We start from the raw sequence: 16,739 nt of genomic DNA on the forward strand, positions 1-16,739 counted from the left end.
GGGGGGGGGATAGCCCCAATTGTCTTTGGCTTTGCCCCAATTCTTCAATTGCCATTTTTCATTTTTAGGCGGCCCCATGCTTAAAAAGCTCCTTTCTGTACTTCATCTGTAGATATCCAGGTTCTGTCCGTTCCTGTATGATCAATGTTTCCTCAATTGGCTTGTTTGATCCATGTGATACTTTGATCGTTTTCGTTAATCGGGCTCCGGGGTGGAAGCATTTGGATCCTAGATTTGTTGTCTAATCTTTCTAAATTGGTAGTATTATATTCAATCTTCCCCCAGCGTGGGTGGAATGACTCTATTGGAGGTGGCCTGTTGACTAGTCACGTGGAGTTAGATATATTTTAGGCGCCCTCCCTATCTGGGCCCTGGAATGTTCGCGCCTTGTTGGGTTTTGGGAGTTTCCTTATTCATTTTTATATCACTTCACTGGATTGACTTCGAGTTTTTGTTGGAAAAATATTACTTGGCGTATGCGTTTTCGCATTTACGGCGTGAGGTACCTTCGTTTTGATTTCCTTGGGGGGGGATTCCCTCAAGCAACTCTTTGCGTATATTCGGGCTCCTTTGTTCTTCTTTCGGCGCCCTGGTAAGAGGAGGGCAAGCTCATTGTAGTGGGGTTTGAATTGGTCTGAGATTGCGTTTACTGAATCTTCCTTGGGCCTTTGATCTTTAGGGGGGGGGGGTTTGGTGGGGTATCGCTTCGTTTACTATCTATTTTGCTCCTTCAAGCGGGATAGGATTCGGTTTTTGGGATTGCCTAATCAACGCTCTCATGTACTCCTCTTGTTATGGGAGTATATCCGATATACTAAAAGGTTATACGTATCCCCTGGGGGGGGACGGATATTCTTTGGATACTTTTTATTATGATAACTCCCTGGCTTTATAGGGGGAGGGGTGTCAGTCTTCTGGATTTTCTTTACCTTATCTTAGCTTACCTACCTCCTTCACTCCGCTACTTCTTCTGGATGCAGGAATGTTTTTCTCCTGAAGTGCACTTCCCACTCTTATTGAATAGTGCGCAGTTGGATGATCAATTGTTACTGTTTGCCTGTCGAAGCTGCCTCAAATCATTCTTGGCTGTATAGGGGATTTTGAAGTGTCCTCATTAAGGGGGAATATTCCATCAGTATTTGGACAAGTATCGGTGAATATGTACGCGTAGTGTTGTCGGTGTTGATTATATGGGACGTTAAACCATACGTAGATAAGGTGTCGGGTGTGGTAGACTTCTGTCGTCTTATGTAGTCAAGGGGCGAGATATACTTCCTCCTGGAGGGGGGGTCGTCCTGTACACTTCTCTGTGTTTCGCCTGCTGTTAATTAGGCCAGTCTCCTCCAGTGTGGGCCGTGACTAGGAGCCTTTTGCATCCTAGGGGTCCCGCTTCCCATCTCCTTTGATTTAATGGGAGGAATGGGAAATGTTGGGATTGAGTCTCTAATCCTTTGGCTGATTGAGACGTGTCAATGGCCCCGCAGGGGAATTGTTTAATTTAGGCTTAGGTTCATCTTAATCAAATGCATTGTTGACGGGGTGGGTCCATTGATACTAAGGTTTCGATCTGTGGCCTCCTTTCTGGTTGTATCTTTTCATCCTTTGTTTTTATCCCCCCTGCATATCACGACTTTTACTGTTTTTATTTTTCCTGCAGGGTTCCTTTCCTGTTCAGGGTGCATTGCATTATTTGCCCCCGTTCTTTTTCTCCTTTATCTTGCTGTACTAGGAAGCTTCGTGCTTATGAGAAGTTTTTGGTACTTCCCTGTTCCGCCTGGGAGGTTATTATCGGGTTTACCTGGTTAATGCGCTATAGACTTGTCTTATATTGTTCCTTTCTATATAGGCTTCCCTTCTTTTAATTAGGGATATACTTGAACTCCAGCTATCTTGCTGAGATACAGCTTCATGCATGGGTTTAGTCATCCTTCCTTGGACTGTTAATTTGGACATCAAAATGATTTGGACTCGCTGAGACTACTTATATACTGGGAATTATCGCTTTACCCTTGGATGAATTCGTCCTGCTAAGAACTTTCTTTCACTAAATACGTGTTCCTTAGTTCCCTTTCAGGAAAATCTCCTGTTATTTTTTCTCCCTAGTTGATAGGTATTACTCCCCTTTTTTCCTCTCTTCCCTTTCCCTCAACCATTATGCCTGCACTGGGAGGTGGTGGGGGGAGGATTTACTCTCAATCATTTCGTGTCCCGTACTTCCAACTATTTCGGGTGACTCCTCCTTTCTTCTTCTGTTCCTTCCTATTCATTTGTTCTTCATGGGGGGGCCCTGCTCAATGTTTTCTTCTTATCCTTTTTTCCTTCTTGTTTTCTCGCGTATATTCTTCCCGTGGGCCGAGTGCCCAGGTGTTGATTCTTGCACACATTTTCCCTTCTCGAGTTGTATGCTTCTACATAGGCTATAACATCATTCTACTACCTAAGATTTCCTAAGTTGTATCTCGAGTAATTGTTAGGGGACCCAAATAGTAGGACACAGTTGAGGAAGCCAGATGATGTACTCAATAATTCAACAATAGATAGGAACACCTCTAGGATAAGTACTATTGACCTTCCTATATTATTCAGATCAGAAGTTCAATAACTATAATACTTCTCAGTTGTCTATCTTAAATTATACTGACCCTTAAAGATGATTCCTAATAAACACACACACTCCCCTAGAGAGTAAACCTTTCGATTATATACCTCCCTCAGAATATATGAGCCGAATGCCATAAGTACTCATGTTTCCTAACTTAGAAATTTAGGCATCCCATTACTTAACCTGCATAGAAATACTATTTTAAATTAATGCTAAATAGCGACCGAATATACAACCCCTATTGAATCTCCGTGATGTTTCTAGGAGTAATCCAATTTCTTAAGATTCCGGAACATATTTTTTCGAAACAAGTTTTTATTTTACGGGTTTAATCTCGGCATAAAAATATATCTATTCATAAGGACAATCAATGCACACAAATCTAAAATCATCAAGGTAATTTACACATATACGATATCTGTTCACTATAATATTAATCACCATTTGTAAGAAAGAAAAGAGCATGTAACCCCCTATATGCATTTTTCTTATGACCTCCCTCATTAGCCTACTTCCTAGAGGGGGCTGGCTATTCGATGTGAATAAAATATGCAAAGGGATAAATCTTATCATCCATGTTCTTTTTAGCTTATTTGATGCCCCTCCGTTATTTTTCTTGAAGAAATTTACGAGGTGAATACACCTTCTCCTTTTTTTCACCGTGTCAAATGCCCCTCTTCAATTTCCTGGGATAAGATTACTTGAGGGGGATACTTTCTCTTTCCTTAGCATGATTATCCACTTCTTGGCAAATTCTTTGCATAAAAGAATTGGTCGGATTCATCACTTCTCTTTGTGTCTATTTCCCTCTGATAATTATTTTCAATAACATTAATGGGGGAATATAGGTCCCCCACTGCTTCTACTGGTACTCCTTTCTTCTTTTTTAGATCCAGAAAGGTTGTAGGGGGGGAATATATTCCGTCCCTGATTCAAATCCTTAGTCCGTTACTTGAACTAACACCATACGGGAGAAATCTTCCTTCTTTTTCTATTGTGAACGATTTTTCTTTGGGGAATTTCTCCGATTCGTACGCTGCTTGGAAGACATTTTTCTCTCCTTGTCTTCTTGAGTTATTCTTCTCTGTTATTGGAAGAATCGATATGACACTAAATGGGTTAAAGAGTTCTCCTTCCTCTTTGTATGCAAAATAGTACTCAGTTTGTAATTAATTCGTATGACACTATATTGTTTAAACACTTTTTCGTCCTGAGGGGTTCTATATTTCCTTCCTCGTAATTAATTGGAATAATATCAGATGTGTGAAGCACTTGTCCTCTCCTGTGTACAAATTATTACTCTTTCGGTAATTAATTGGAATGAAACTAATCGGGTTAAACACTTTCTTCTTCCGGTGTGCGAAATATTCCACTTCGTGTAACTAATTGGAATCACATTAAACGGGGTAAACAATTATTCTCCTTGGTTTTGTAACCTTTTTGGCGTCCGATAATTAATTGGTATGACATGGAATTGTCTAAACAATTGTTTCATCTTTTGTGTAAAATATTTGCCCCTTCGTAATTATTTTGAAGGACATTATTCGGATTAGACAAATTTTTCTCGTGGGATGGTAAATATTTCACGACTGATAATTAACTTGAATCGTATTAAATTGCGGAAACAGTTCTTTTTTATTTTGTGCAAAATGTTGCTCCTCTGATAATTATTCGGAATCACGTTGTCGAAGTGAAACATCTCTCGTTATTTGTGTGTAAAATAACGCACACATTCTAATTATCCGGTGTCACACTAATCGGGGAATAAATCTTCCTCATCCTTATTCTCCTTTTAACGGGGTTTGGCAATTATTACTACTGACACTAAATGGGTTGAATACTCCTTCTTCTTATCATTACTTTATTTAGCTGTCTGCCCCTGAATGCTCTGAATCACATTACATGAGTAAAATATTTTCCCGTCCTTGTCTTCTGAAACTATTGCCCCTTCTGGTAATTATTTTGAATGACACTAGAGGATATTAATGTTCCTTTTTTTTTTTGGTGCTTTAATTATTCCGCTGCGCCTGCATCTTCGGTATGACATTATACGAGTGAAAGATTCCTCCTTCACGGTGTGTGGAATATATTGTGCTCTTTGGTTGGTGGTTGGAATGAAACTAATTGCGATGAGCATCCCCATTCTGTTATTGGTTTATTATTTCCTTGGCACCGGAATGCACGGAATAAATTTACACGATTGGAACATTCCTTCCCTCAGGTCTCTTTAACTTTCCTATGTGTTGAATTTCTGTAATAAGATTATCCGGGTTAAACATGACTTCTTCCTTCCGTTTCTCCATTACTCCTTGCCATTGGAAGGATGAAAACAGGACTAAATCAGTACAGCAGCTTTGCCAATCTGCGTGCAAGATCTCTCAACCCCGACTTCTTTGGAATTAAATTAATCGGATTGAACACTGCCTCACATTGATTTGGTTAATTCTTTCCTGTCTTGTTGATGAGGGCAATACAATTCATCGAATTAAACATCATGTTGCTCCTTCCCTGCTTAAGTGCCTTTTGCCAACGGACTGTATGAAATAAAATCTTTCGGGTGGAACATTCTGCGTGTTCCTTTTCTTGAGAATCATTCTGCCGTTACCGCTTTCTCCAGAATAAAATTAAACGGGGGAAATATTCTTTCTTTTCTTTTTCTTTTAATTATTTCTGCTACTGCAATATAGGTAATAAAATAACACGGGTATAATACTGCCTCCTTCTTCCCAGGAGAATTACTCCAGCTATTGTAATGTAAGTAATATATTTACACGGGTGTGACATCCTCCTGCTGTTTGCCCTTCTTAGGATTTTTCGCCACGGTAATTTTCGGACCAGGGTTAATCGGGTTAAACAGCTTGTTTCTGTTGTGTTGGTTAAGTACCTCCTCTGATTGTTATCTTCCAAACAATATGAGAGTGCTGAAATCTTTGCCTTGTTCTTCTTCGGGTACATTCCTGTCTTCATATCACTGCAATGAAAGATATTTGACGGGGAAATTATCCTTTTCTATGTCTTCGGTTAACCATCCATTCCTATGTGAATATTCCCAATATAATTAATCTGTTGAAGCATCCTTCTATTCTTCCTATTGTGGTAATTTTTCCCGGCCACCGGAATGTACTGGATAAAATTAATTAGGTGGTACATGCTTCTTCTCCTCTGATTGTTTTAATTATTCCTTTCCACCGGAATGCATGGACTAAGATTAAACGGGTAAAACATTTCTTGATTTTCTTTTTGTTGAGTATTCCTTGCCATTGGATGGCAGACAATAAAATTAGACGAAGGGAAAATTCTTTTTCCCTTCTTTTCCTTTTCTTCCTTATTTTTTCCCTTTTTTTCTTCCTGTTTTTCTTTTTTTTTTTTATTTTATATAAATGTTACTGCTTTTTTAATATCGTGATTCTACAGTTCACTTTGAACGATGCTCCGACTTACAGAGATTTGACCACCGCAGGACATAAAGATCTAGGCAGATCTTATTGCTTTCTTCGAAATATATATCAGAATATTCAAATCTCTGAAGAAAATCCTCTATTAGTTCTGGGGGGGTTCCTCTTGAATAATTCTACAAGCCATGTATTACATGCACACCAAGACGGTATTGTGGCATCCCATGGTATCACAACGTTGTTCAACATACAATGTCAATATTTACATGAATTTATAATGAATCTCCTGATATGGTATTAAATGGTGTGTACCTTTTCTACCAAACAACATAATCATTTTTTAAGTTTTCCTTTTTTTCTTGCGCTATATTTTATCATTTCGTAATTCTTAAAATTACCCTGCTGCTGTTGTAACATTAATAACAATACGGGTACAACCTTATGACCATAGGCATTATGTACCACCTTAGTATGTGCTCCGTAAATTATCTCTCAAGATGCAAACTTTCTTTAAATACTTTCTTTATTCTTTGTATATTACCCAATTGACGAACGTTCAATTAACGTTTAGGTTGAGACTCTTCATTCACACTTCCTCCTTCTGTTCGAAACAAATTACCAAACAACAATTCTCACTCCTCCTAAAAATTTGTATTGCCCTTAACAAACTCCCTTTTGAAATGTATATTTCCTCTCATTTAGCAGTTTAAACTTTTATATTATAGAGAAATACATATAATACGTCATTCTTTATCGTCTTAGGTAGTTCACGCGTATGAGTACATAGAGAATTACAGTCATAGATAGATTATTTCTGTTTACTAAGAGGCTTGTAAGGACTTTGCGAAGTGAAATGTAATCCTTAATTGTGAAATATTTACTACTATACAAGAGTGTCAAACAAAGAAACTAAAAAAATTGAGTTAATTAAGCGCAGAATCCACATATATAGAAAAACATTGTCAGTCCTTACAAGGAGAAATTTAAAAAAATGTACCTCACTTATAAATAAACTACCCATTTAAGTAGCTTCCATATTTCGAATAGATATTCCTGTCTCTTGCTTGTATATGTATGGACGCAATACGTATGTAACGAATATTGTACTCTACGGAACTTCAAAACGTTCCCCTTTCTTTTTTTGCTTTTCACTTGGAATTTCAGGGGAGTAAGATAATGGGATTTCCGTCTGTCCAAGCCACTTTGTCTGATTATAGAATCAGAGCAAAGCTTAGGTTGTGTTCCACTGTCCTTTTACATCATTAATTTACGCGACATTTGCGGCCAAATGCATATATACGTGCACAATCCTTCCTTTTAGCACTGTCTTTCGTAATTTTCCTCAGTTGATAAATCCCATTCTTAGTTATCTCCCTCTTTTGGAATCATTCCTTCATCCAATTCCTTCTTTCCCAAGGTTTGTAGGGTCTCTCTCAATTCAGCAGCCTCTCTCCTGCAATTGTTCAAGAAATTGACAAATTCTTCCTTAGTCAACTCACCCTTTAGGATGAGGCTGCTAAAAAGTCTATTGTAGTGCTCCTCCTTCTCTTTCAATACGTCAAAACAAATCGATATGAGCCTCCTCCAAGGGACGCAGGCATCCTCTTCTTCTATTTGATGCCTCTCCTTCAATTCTTCGAAATATTCCATTAATGCAATTAGCATTAAGCAAACCGCTCGTACTACCAAAGCATATGTGCGCTTCCACATCTTGATAATTTCATTTTTTGATGGGACTTCTTGTATATTACTGATCAGTTCGTCTAGTTCCTCATTTGCCACATCACTAGTAAATATCATTTCACTATCCCAGAAGGTAGCCGAGGAAATATTACATAAGTCATTTTCCTCTTCATATTTTCCTTCAACAATTTGATCTGAATCCAAAGCGTCCTCTTGTTCATTTTCAGTTAAATCCATTTCATCAAAGACAGATAACATGTCATCATCAGATTCAGATTGGGAGAAACTTATATTTGTATGTGAGTCCTTTTCCCTGAAGCATCCATTTCCATTTTACTCGGATAAGTTCTTCCCCTCTATGTTGGCCATGACATTCCTGTTTGAGGGGGTTATCTTCTGCGAGAAATTCTTAAAAAGCATTTACAGTGATAGGTGCCGCACACATTAACCTATGTATAATATTTATAGTTCATATGTATAGACTACTTCCTGCATGTAAACTTCGCGAAGGAGCGTATATTGGACTCCATATAAGAACGGAATCATAAATTGCCACAAGCGTCGAAGTATTTATTTGAGAAATTTGTACTCTATATAAGTTACTAGTAGCAACATATAAATAGGGACAACAAGGAGTGTAGCTAAGGAGGAGGGAAGAAAAAATCTTCGAAAATTAAAGCCATGTGAGATTCCCTCTTGGGCCCTACTGGCAGGGGAACATTTTCGGTCTTTCCCGCTATTATTAGGTGAGGATTCATCAGCCGAAGCAGAATTAGATTCCCTGACAGAAGTCATAGTGGCCTAATTTTATTCTTTTGGTATATATAGGTATACATAGGAGGAGGTTATCACCCGCGCAAAAATTGTTCCAAATTTATAACTCAGAGCGCCCGTATTGCGTCATTATAGACTACGTCAACATGGAATAAAAAGTGTTGAAATATGCTAATCTATGTTACAATCTGTAGTAAAAAATACTTCATAAAGAGTCTGAGGACTTCAGAAATTTTAGAAGAAGCAGAAGCACTTATATAAATAAATTGGGGCATTTCACAACATATCTTCAGCTTAAAGAAAAAGGAAAGGGAAGGACCCCATGGCAGCTGTTTATAAAATTTATTTCTTCTGTCACAATGCACGGTATTAGAAATATTTATCAAACACGACGGTGTGTATTCCAGGTTGCTAATCGCGATGGCTAGCTCAGCAAATATATCAAGGCACTTCCTGCTTACAATATATTCTTACAGCCACTTTCTTCCTCCAAATATCGCAAAATAAGCCATATAAAGGATTCAGCAGATATTTCTCTATATATTCGACGCTAATGACTTCTGAAGAATAATTTCCTCACGAAGGCAGCGTATACATTATATTACCACCTAATTCGTTGCCCAGGCTGACATTGTGTACTTATACAAATTTAACTATTATTTATGAATTCCAATTAAGAAAAAACTATATTTCCCCTTCATTATACATTGTAAAGCACAGAAAAGGGAAAGCTATCTTCTTATTTCAGGCTCTCTTTACCGTCAAACGATAGTATACACGATGCACATGACTCTTAATTTAAATCTGGAACATTTAAAAGAACCTATTAAATATATGTACTACTTATAGGTGCAATTGCAGAACAAAACGGACGACAGTTTTGATCAAATTCTATTATCATGGACAGTCCGCATTTTTTTCTTTCCTTCCTTCTTGATAATCTAAACACCTTATAGTTGTATTTTAGCGAAGAAATGGTGACGCCATATAGGTTCCCTCTTTTTTTCCTTTTTCCTTTCTTTCTTTCCTTTTTTTTTTTCTTCTTTTTGGAGACAATAATCCAAATTGCTATGATCTTTCTATGATTGTTATGTTAGTACTTCTTAACAATTTTTTCTGAACATTCCTCAATGTAAGACTCTCCCATTGCAGGCACTTACAGTAAATTCCATAGGAATCATGGAACGATCAATGCAATTCGTAGCAATTCAGAAGATGTTATATATACATTATGCGAAATGTAACCAGGAAGAACGAAGGGTGGTATCAGCATTGCCTTCTGAAGTCAGTGTAGTATAGCTAACTTATATATCTATATGGATACTACGTGTCTTAGTCCTTTCAATTTTAACTCATAGCTAGAGTAATTCCGTCTCGTATCACACAGGCAGAAGACATCATTCTGATTCTAATGACATATCTTATATGCGCAGTAAAACGTATCTTCAGGTAAGGCAGTGAATTCTCCAAATCCTTAATACCATTAAGGAGTAAAATAAACAATTCCTCTTGAAGAATCTCAGAAGGTTGGATCGCGAATGCTTAGCCTCTGGAAGCTACGCATATCATGTACCTATAAAGGTTTAAAAAAAAAGAAAAGAGCGTTAACATAGTTTAGAGCATTCAATAATAAGTTTTATAACATCAATTAAAGGAAAGACAAATTGACAAGCCTTAAGCATGAGTTCAATTCATTGCAATGTTTAAAATGCGGACAGAATGTCTATTAGTCTTTCAAGATTTGAAGACTTGTTCATGGTGAAACATAGAATCACCATGGCAGTGGGGCACCCATCATTCCTGTGACGGTGTCCTATAATAAACTCGGCTTCTCTTCTGTATAAAAAAAGGAGATTATCAAATAAATACATATATAAGGACATATCTAGAAACAAATTTCTGCTTGCTCCTTTTAGCAGGGTATATATGTATATATATGTGTACATGCTGCTTAGTCCGTCTTTCGCAAACTTCACCTCTCTACTTCCATCATTAGTGTGCCTCAATCCGATACACATTTATTTAACTGACGTCTTTCCATAGTAACTGACTTATCTATAAATAGGGTAAACGCTTCTTTGGCCACATTTATGAAGGGGTTAGGTTTCAACTGGAGCAAATGATCCATTATGATGTAGTAGAACAGCCTATTGTGATACTCCTCCATGATTTCCATAGGTGTCTCAATAGTATTATTGTTGTTCTGCACCAGTTCCTCCTCAATGTCCTCTTCTACGCTATAAAGACTTCTTAATCTTCCCAAATAATATGATAAATGGTCCTTCAACGTCTGCAACGCTGTTGTTGCGTCTTCATGCAATTTCATCCCTCCTTGTAGTATGCTGTTGCTCAATAAATTATTATTCACGGAACTCATTATTTCATTTATATCTTCTTCTTTAGAGCTGTGGAGAAGGATGTAGTATTCTACACTTAACTCAGGTGGTTGGTAGGAATTCTGGCAAAATTTCTCTATTTTGTTTACACCTCCTTCTGAGTTTTCATATAATTTGTTTATAACTTTGAAAATGAGGCTGTTCTAATTCTTTCCGTGTAGTATTTTAATTTGTCTGTTTGCTATTCCACAGAACGTGTCTAATTTCAAGAAAATAGTCTGTCGATTTTCGCTCTCTTCTATTCTTATTTCTCTGTGGAATATGTTGCAAGTTGTCCTTACTTCCCTGAGGCCTGTCTTCTGCCATGTCTTGCGCCTTTTCATTATATGTATATTCATTCTGGTTGGTAGGTTGTTCAGTTAAAATTCATGCCTGCTGCTCAAAGAAATTTGCCATTTCAACAATAACCTTCGAAACATAGGCATGCTGAAATTTTATATTTTTCAGACATTAAGATCATTAATATATACTACTTTTATTTTTTCTGTATGTATAGTCTACAGCAGATGTGGGATTGCTTCTTATTTTAATAAACTTGTCCTCTCACTGACATCCTGATATGACTAATCACCGCGAGAAATAGAATACAAGGACGTGTCGAATTGAACACATGAGGAATTGTTTTATTCTCTATTTCTTCCCCTTCTGTCATAGATGAATAAATATACCTAGAGAGATTTACTCGGTATATAATAGTGCTTCTGTACAGAGTTGTAGACGTTGATATGAGAGAAATCATTTAATGACAGTAATTTTCAAAAGTAAAAAGAGAACTTCCCTTATAGTAAAAGAAATCATTCTAGAATTACTATCTCTATATCTAAAGGAGCGCAAAACATACATAAGAAAGTTACAGAGTATAACAAAAAAAAAAAAAAAAGTCCACTTTGTTATCTTTCCCGAATCGAAAATGGAACATGTATGATGTAATTAGAAAAAGAAGAGGAAGAAAACAGAAAGAAGAAGGAAAGGCAGAAAATTAGAAATGACAAAAAATACACACTTTTAAGGTTAAATGTAAGGAAATCACAGCCGCGGAACAACTACAGGAAAACGAGAAGGAAGAATTATAAATGACATGAAATACAGACTCTTAAGGTTGAACAAGAAGAAATCAGACAGCAGGAAGCAACTACGAACAAAAAAGAAGAAATAAAAGAAGCGAGTAAAGCGAGCCAGAGTGAGAAAATGACAGGGGAAACACAGGAAGGGGCAAGGGAAGAAACGGAAGGGAAAGAACTCATCTTTATACAACACAGAAGTAAGAGAACTTTATGGATACAGAAGAACAATAAGGGGAGGAAGAATATCTATGTAAGCACATGTATATGTATATTGCTCAACTATACAAAGTACCGGACCTCCGCGAATAATTCCCATGAAAGAAAACAATCTTTCTCACCAAACAATCCTGATTAACATATAACACGAAATAGAGTATAAAGGGGAAAATTCACACGGCCTTTGGATTTTTAAAATTATTCTCATATCCAATATTTTTCCTGATAATTAGAAATTCGGGATCCTGTAGAATTGTATATAACGGCATCTATGTCACATTCTATATGCCATATTCCCAATGAATGACCCCCTCATTTCATTTTTATATTAACATTAGACTATATTCGGCATAAAATGAATAGGATGCTGTCGTAGCAAAATAGGACGGATTAAGAAGAATTCGCAATTATCTTATTATCATTAAGAAAATTAGGAGCTCCCTCTGACAAGTAAATAAATCCTGCAGAGAAATATTTTCTCTTTTTTTCTGTAAAAATAAATCTATTATACATCTGAATTTGAAGATCGGAACTGTTAATTTATGGGGTAATTTATTGAGAACCCTCACATCTTACTAATGAGCGATGGATCATAAATTTTATTTTCTAATTATTGGGGGATGTGTAACCCCATATAAACATGCTATACGGAACTTTCACCGTCTTAGGATTTTAATTAGGCAGTATATTTCTATTGACTTAGTCCCTGCTTATCGTAGCATATGGGTTGAAGAATATAAAAGGAATTAACCAAGAAAAAAGAAGAAAAAATGGGGAATAGAAAATATATTTTTTTAATAGATTTAGCTAAGAATAATAATTTAATCCATCCGTGATAATGCCTAAAATATTTTTCCATTGACGACCTTTTAGGAATAAAAGCTCCCCTGTAAAAGATGTGTAAATTACGCAAATAATATAATGGGAACGGAATTTTCATTTATCTTGATTTAGTCTCATTTATTTTTATTTATTTTTATCTATTTCTGTTTATTTTTATTTATTTCTATTTATTTTTATTTATTTATACTTAACGCGTGCATTCAATAGTAATCTTCCTTTTCTTCTCCAAATATTATTCTGCTGATGTTAATAATGAGACATTGCATTTTCTAATTGAGACCAGTTAAAGACTGCATAATTGTATGACGCCATAGGTCATAAGAAACATCTTTCAAGGGGGAAATCATTTTAGATAATATCATATATAACATTTCCATAAGGGGGTAGCGAACGAAATGGCACAATTCAGCAATGTATCACCCACAGCAAATTCTTCTCATGATAGTCTGTATTCGCGTCTCCAATCATTCACTCCTGAGAAAACAGCCATTTTGTTTCAATGAGGAAAATAGTTTATAACCGGAAAAATGTTTAGTATATTTCACCGCAGATGCCATCCGAACTGGGCTTCCGGGGCTATAAGTGAACTTCTATTTCAGCCTGAGGAGGCTCGTAGAATTTCTTCCTCAGAGATTTACACTTCATGCATCCTGATCGGTTGACGTATACGACTTTATCATAATATTGAACAGGTGATCCTCGTACGCTCCGTTAATGTCATTCGTGAAGGGCTACCTCTCTTAGTCGGTAGTAATAAACTCATAGAATACTATAAAGAATATTCTCCCCTTCCTTTTTCCCCACAGATCGCTCTGATTCTTGGTATGGAATAAAATGGGCTCTTATGGAGGAATTACGCAGTAGAAAAAATAAATTCCAATTTGTATATTATTTGGCGCCAAATTATGCACCCTCTTTGTGCATTCTGTTAATAGAGGAACTATTTCCGTGGCTTCTGGACAATCCGTATTTCATTTCAATGTCTTAGTCTATTTCCTCTTATGTTTTAGCACATTCCTCCGTTGGTCCACATTGTCCACGATATTAGTCTATAGACGTTGCAGGACAGTAAACGGATATTATGATATATGAAGAATAGAATTCGGTATAACTCTATAACTACTGCGTGGGGAATCACATATTTGATTTTACCCCATGCCAATCAGTTGAAAGACGGTTACCTCCTCGTGATCCTGAGAGATGAAGTTTATAAATTGAGAAATGTAGAACTACCTTCCCTTTAGCAGAGGAGGAATGGATAATTTTGTCTTATGAGAAAACCTTAGAACATGCATAAAATTCCTTTCAGGAGCTATTATTTAGCAGGATATTGAACTGCCCATTTTAGAGTGTAATAGGATAACTATATTGACAGGGGGGAAGGTGAGGATATTTTCGCAGGAGCCATATAGGAGTCCTATACGGTAGAAAATGTAACACTTATTTTTCATCGTTTTATCAGTGAAGTCATTCCTTATGATAGCTGCCCTGTTGTAGTGATTAAGTGATAAATACGGAAGTGCAAGTTCCACAATTGGGATAATGGACTTTTGCATAAATCCGATGTCATCGATGTAGGATAAAGGTGCAGATAATTCTTCTATCATACAAAATTCTTTTCTATAGAATGCATAGATTCCTGCTCTATCATTATTGCATATACTGAACTATTTCGTCACAGAAAATTAATTCTTCGAGTTTTCTCTCATATACCTCGTTATACGAAATAGTTTGATATTCATTTTTTCTTTATTTACATCAATTATTAATTAAATGGAATTCCAGGTATGCCTGTTTCGTGAAGTGAAAAATGTATTACCGGTGAAGTTAAACTCTTCTTGTTTGTAAATTTTCATTGTTACAGAATAATTGCGATATTTTTTGCACCTTCATATCTAGAAAAATATGAAAATATAAAACTAAATAAGGGACCGAAGCACATAATCTTTCTCATGTCCTCTAGAGTGATATAACATCTGCTTAGTATCTATTCGCAGTGTACAGGAAAGCGCGCTGTTATTTATACTCCTTTTATAATAATAAAGTACACGATGTAGCTAAAGTGCGCCAAGAAATATATATGCAATTATTTTTAAAGAAGAGAAAAAGATATAGATGTTTCATTTTAGGGATGCGAAATATTTATTAAGAGCAAGTGGAACGCGTGCATTTTTCACCTAAGGGCAGTGAAATTTTTATGTGAATCCTCTGGACGCCATAGAAGAAATAATTATGTAAACTCCTATATACAAGCACACTATTAGACTGTTCTGATTATCATAAGATAATTCTTTACTTCTGATGAGAGGAGTAAAATTATTTATCTTTATTCTTAATCATATTATTCCGACGAGGTAGTTTAATATTACACATTTTCTTTTCAGTTATATTAAGAATGAACAGCCGAAGAGTACACTTATTCATACTCTAGTAAGAAATTAATTGATACGAAATTATGAATATCTCCTGAAATTATAAGGGGGAAATTTTAAAGGTGAATAATTCACGTTATCATATAAGATTTAGAAAATTAATTCATTTGTTATCTCTTTGTATGTTTAATTTCTACATTTTGAAGTGATTTATTTTTATTTGTACATAATAATTTAAAAACCCTAGAAATATGAACCATAAGAAATGATAAATTTATAGAAATAGGAATTACGTAATGAATTTTACTGATGATTGGCGTACAAAACATATAGAATATTCTTGTCATACTCATGCAATCATTACCAAGGAAACAGATAAATGGAAAAATTCAGCTGCCCCGTAGAATCAGAAGTGACATATAAATCGTTTTCAATAACAGCGCGCCGTGGTTACGAGGACGTGGGTATAATAGAAGAGGTTAATTTTTTCTTTCCATGTTTCGTTGAATACAGTTTTAACAATAAAATTCCCTTAACATGTAAGGAAGTAGCCTAATTAATAATAAATATACATTCCTCATTTCTACTGTGAGGATGATGAATCCCATGAAAGTCACTGCAGAGTAGTTCGTACGCCGAATTAAATATATAAGCCCCAATTTGCAAGTGATTTCCAACAGAAATCAGGAGCTATAACATAGGGAAAAATAAAAGATACTTACGATTAGAAGAGGAAGAAGAAATATGAGGATAAGACCATCTGAGCAGGTGAAACATTGAGAAGGAATTCCGATCTGAGTAACAACATATACCTGGGATCTATGACAACAAAATATGCTGTTCTGCAATTGTTGAGAGAGATACATCAATACTGTGAGAAAGCAGCTTTACAGATTTTATCGATAACTGTATAACTTGAAAAGACGTCTCAACATGAATAAGAGGTTATTCGTAAGAGAAATTCCTGGTACATGGAAGGTTTCTATATTCTTTCACATTCTAAATAGATTATTACACAAAGCAATGACCGTTATACTGCGCATAAGAGATATCTTATTCTCATGTCTCTTCTTATCATAAGTATATATGGCATTTAATGTGATAGGTAGACATGTATGGGATGCCATTTAGTTTCCATATAGTCCTTATTCAATAATGAAAGGAATCAGATGTAACATGGTATCATCTAAGAGTCCTGAACTGTCCTATCGTGTGTATAGTTCCTTTATGAAGGATTCTTTTTTGGATAGGTAGAGTCAGAACCTTCCATAAATGGCTGTTTACTGTATTATTAATTCTATAATCATGCCAAATGCACCCGGATAAATATAATATTTCCGATATACGAGGAATACGAAGAATGTGAATCTGCTTCATATGTGTCTTTTCATATT

The 16,739-nt window shown here is 36.0% G+C and overlaps 3 protein-coding genes across 3 annotated transcripts; 1 reads left to right on the forward strand and 2 right to left on the reverse strand.

The window, feature by feature from the left end:
* Nucleotides 1-7,359: 7,359 nt before the first annotated feature.
* C922_05605 (hypothetical protein) lies at nt 7,360-8,100 on the reverse strand (the record flags this gene model as incomplete). The annotated part of the gene is made up of 2 exons (XM_008821176.1): nt 7,360-7,966; nt 8,018-8,100. The coding sequence occupies 2 exons, from the start codon at nt 8,098-8,100 to the stop codon at nt 7,360-7,362; spliced, it is 690 nt and encodes a 229-aa protein (XP_008819398.1).
* Nucleotides 8,101-10,456: 2,356 nt separating this feature from the next.
* C922_05606 (hypothetical protein) lies at nt 10,457-11,156 on the reverse strand (the record flags this gene model as incomplete). Its single annotated transcript, XM_008821177.1, has 2 exons — nt 10,457-10,993; nt 11,046-11,156. The coding sequence occupies 2 exons, from the start codon at nt 11,154-11,156 to the stop codon at nt 10,457-10,459; spliced, it is 648 nt and encodes a 215-aa protein (XP_008819399.1).
* Nucleotides 11,157-12,038: 882 nt separating this feature from the next.
* C922_05607 (hypothetical protein) lies at nt 12,039-12,269 on the forward strand (the record flags this gene model as incomplete). Its single annotated transcript, XM_008821178.1, has 1 exon — nt 12,039-12,269. The coding sequence occupies one exon, from the start codon at nt 12,039-12,041 to the stop codon at nt 12,267-12,269; it is 231 nt and encodes a 76-aa protein (XP_008819400.1).
* Nucleotides 12,270-16,739: the final 4,470 nt, after the last annotated feature.

The sequence above is a fragment of the Plasmodium inui genome (genome assembly GCF_000524495.1).
Source record: "Plasmodium inui San Antonio 1 unplaced genomic scaffold supercont1.110, whole genome shotgun sequence".
Lineage (NCBI taxonomy): Eukaryota > Apicomplexa > Aconoidasida > Haemosporida > Plasmodiidae > Plasmodium > Plasmodium inui.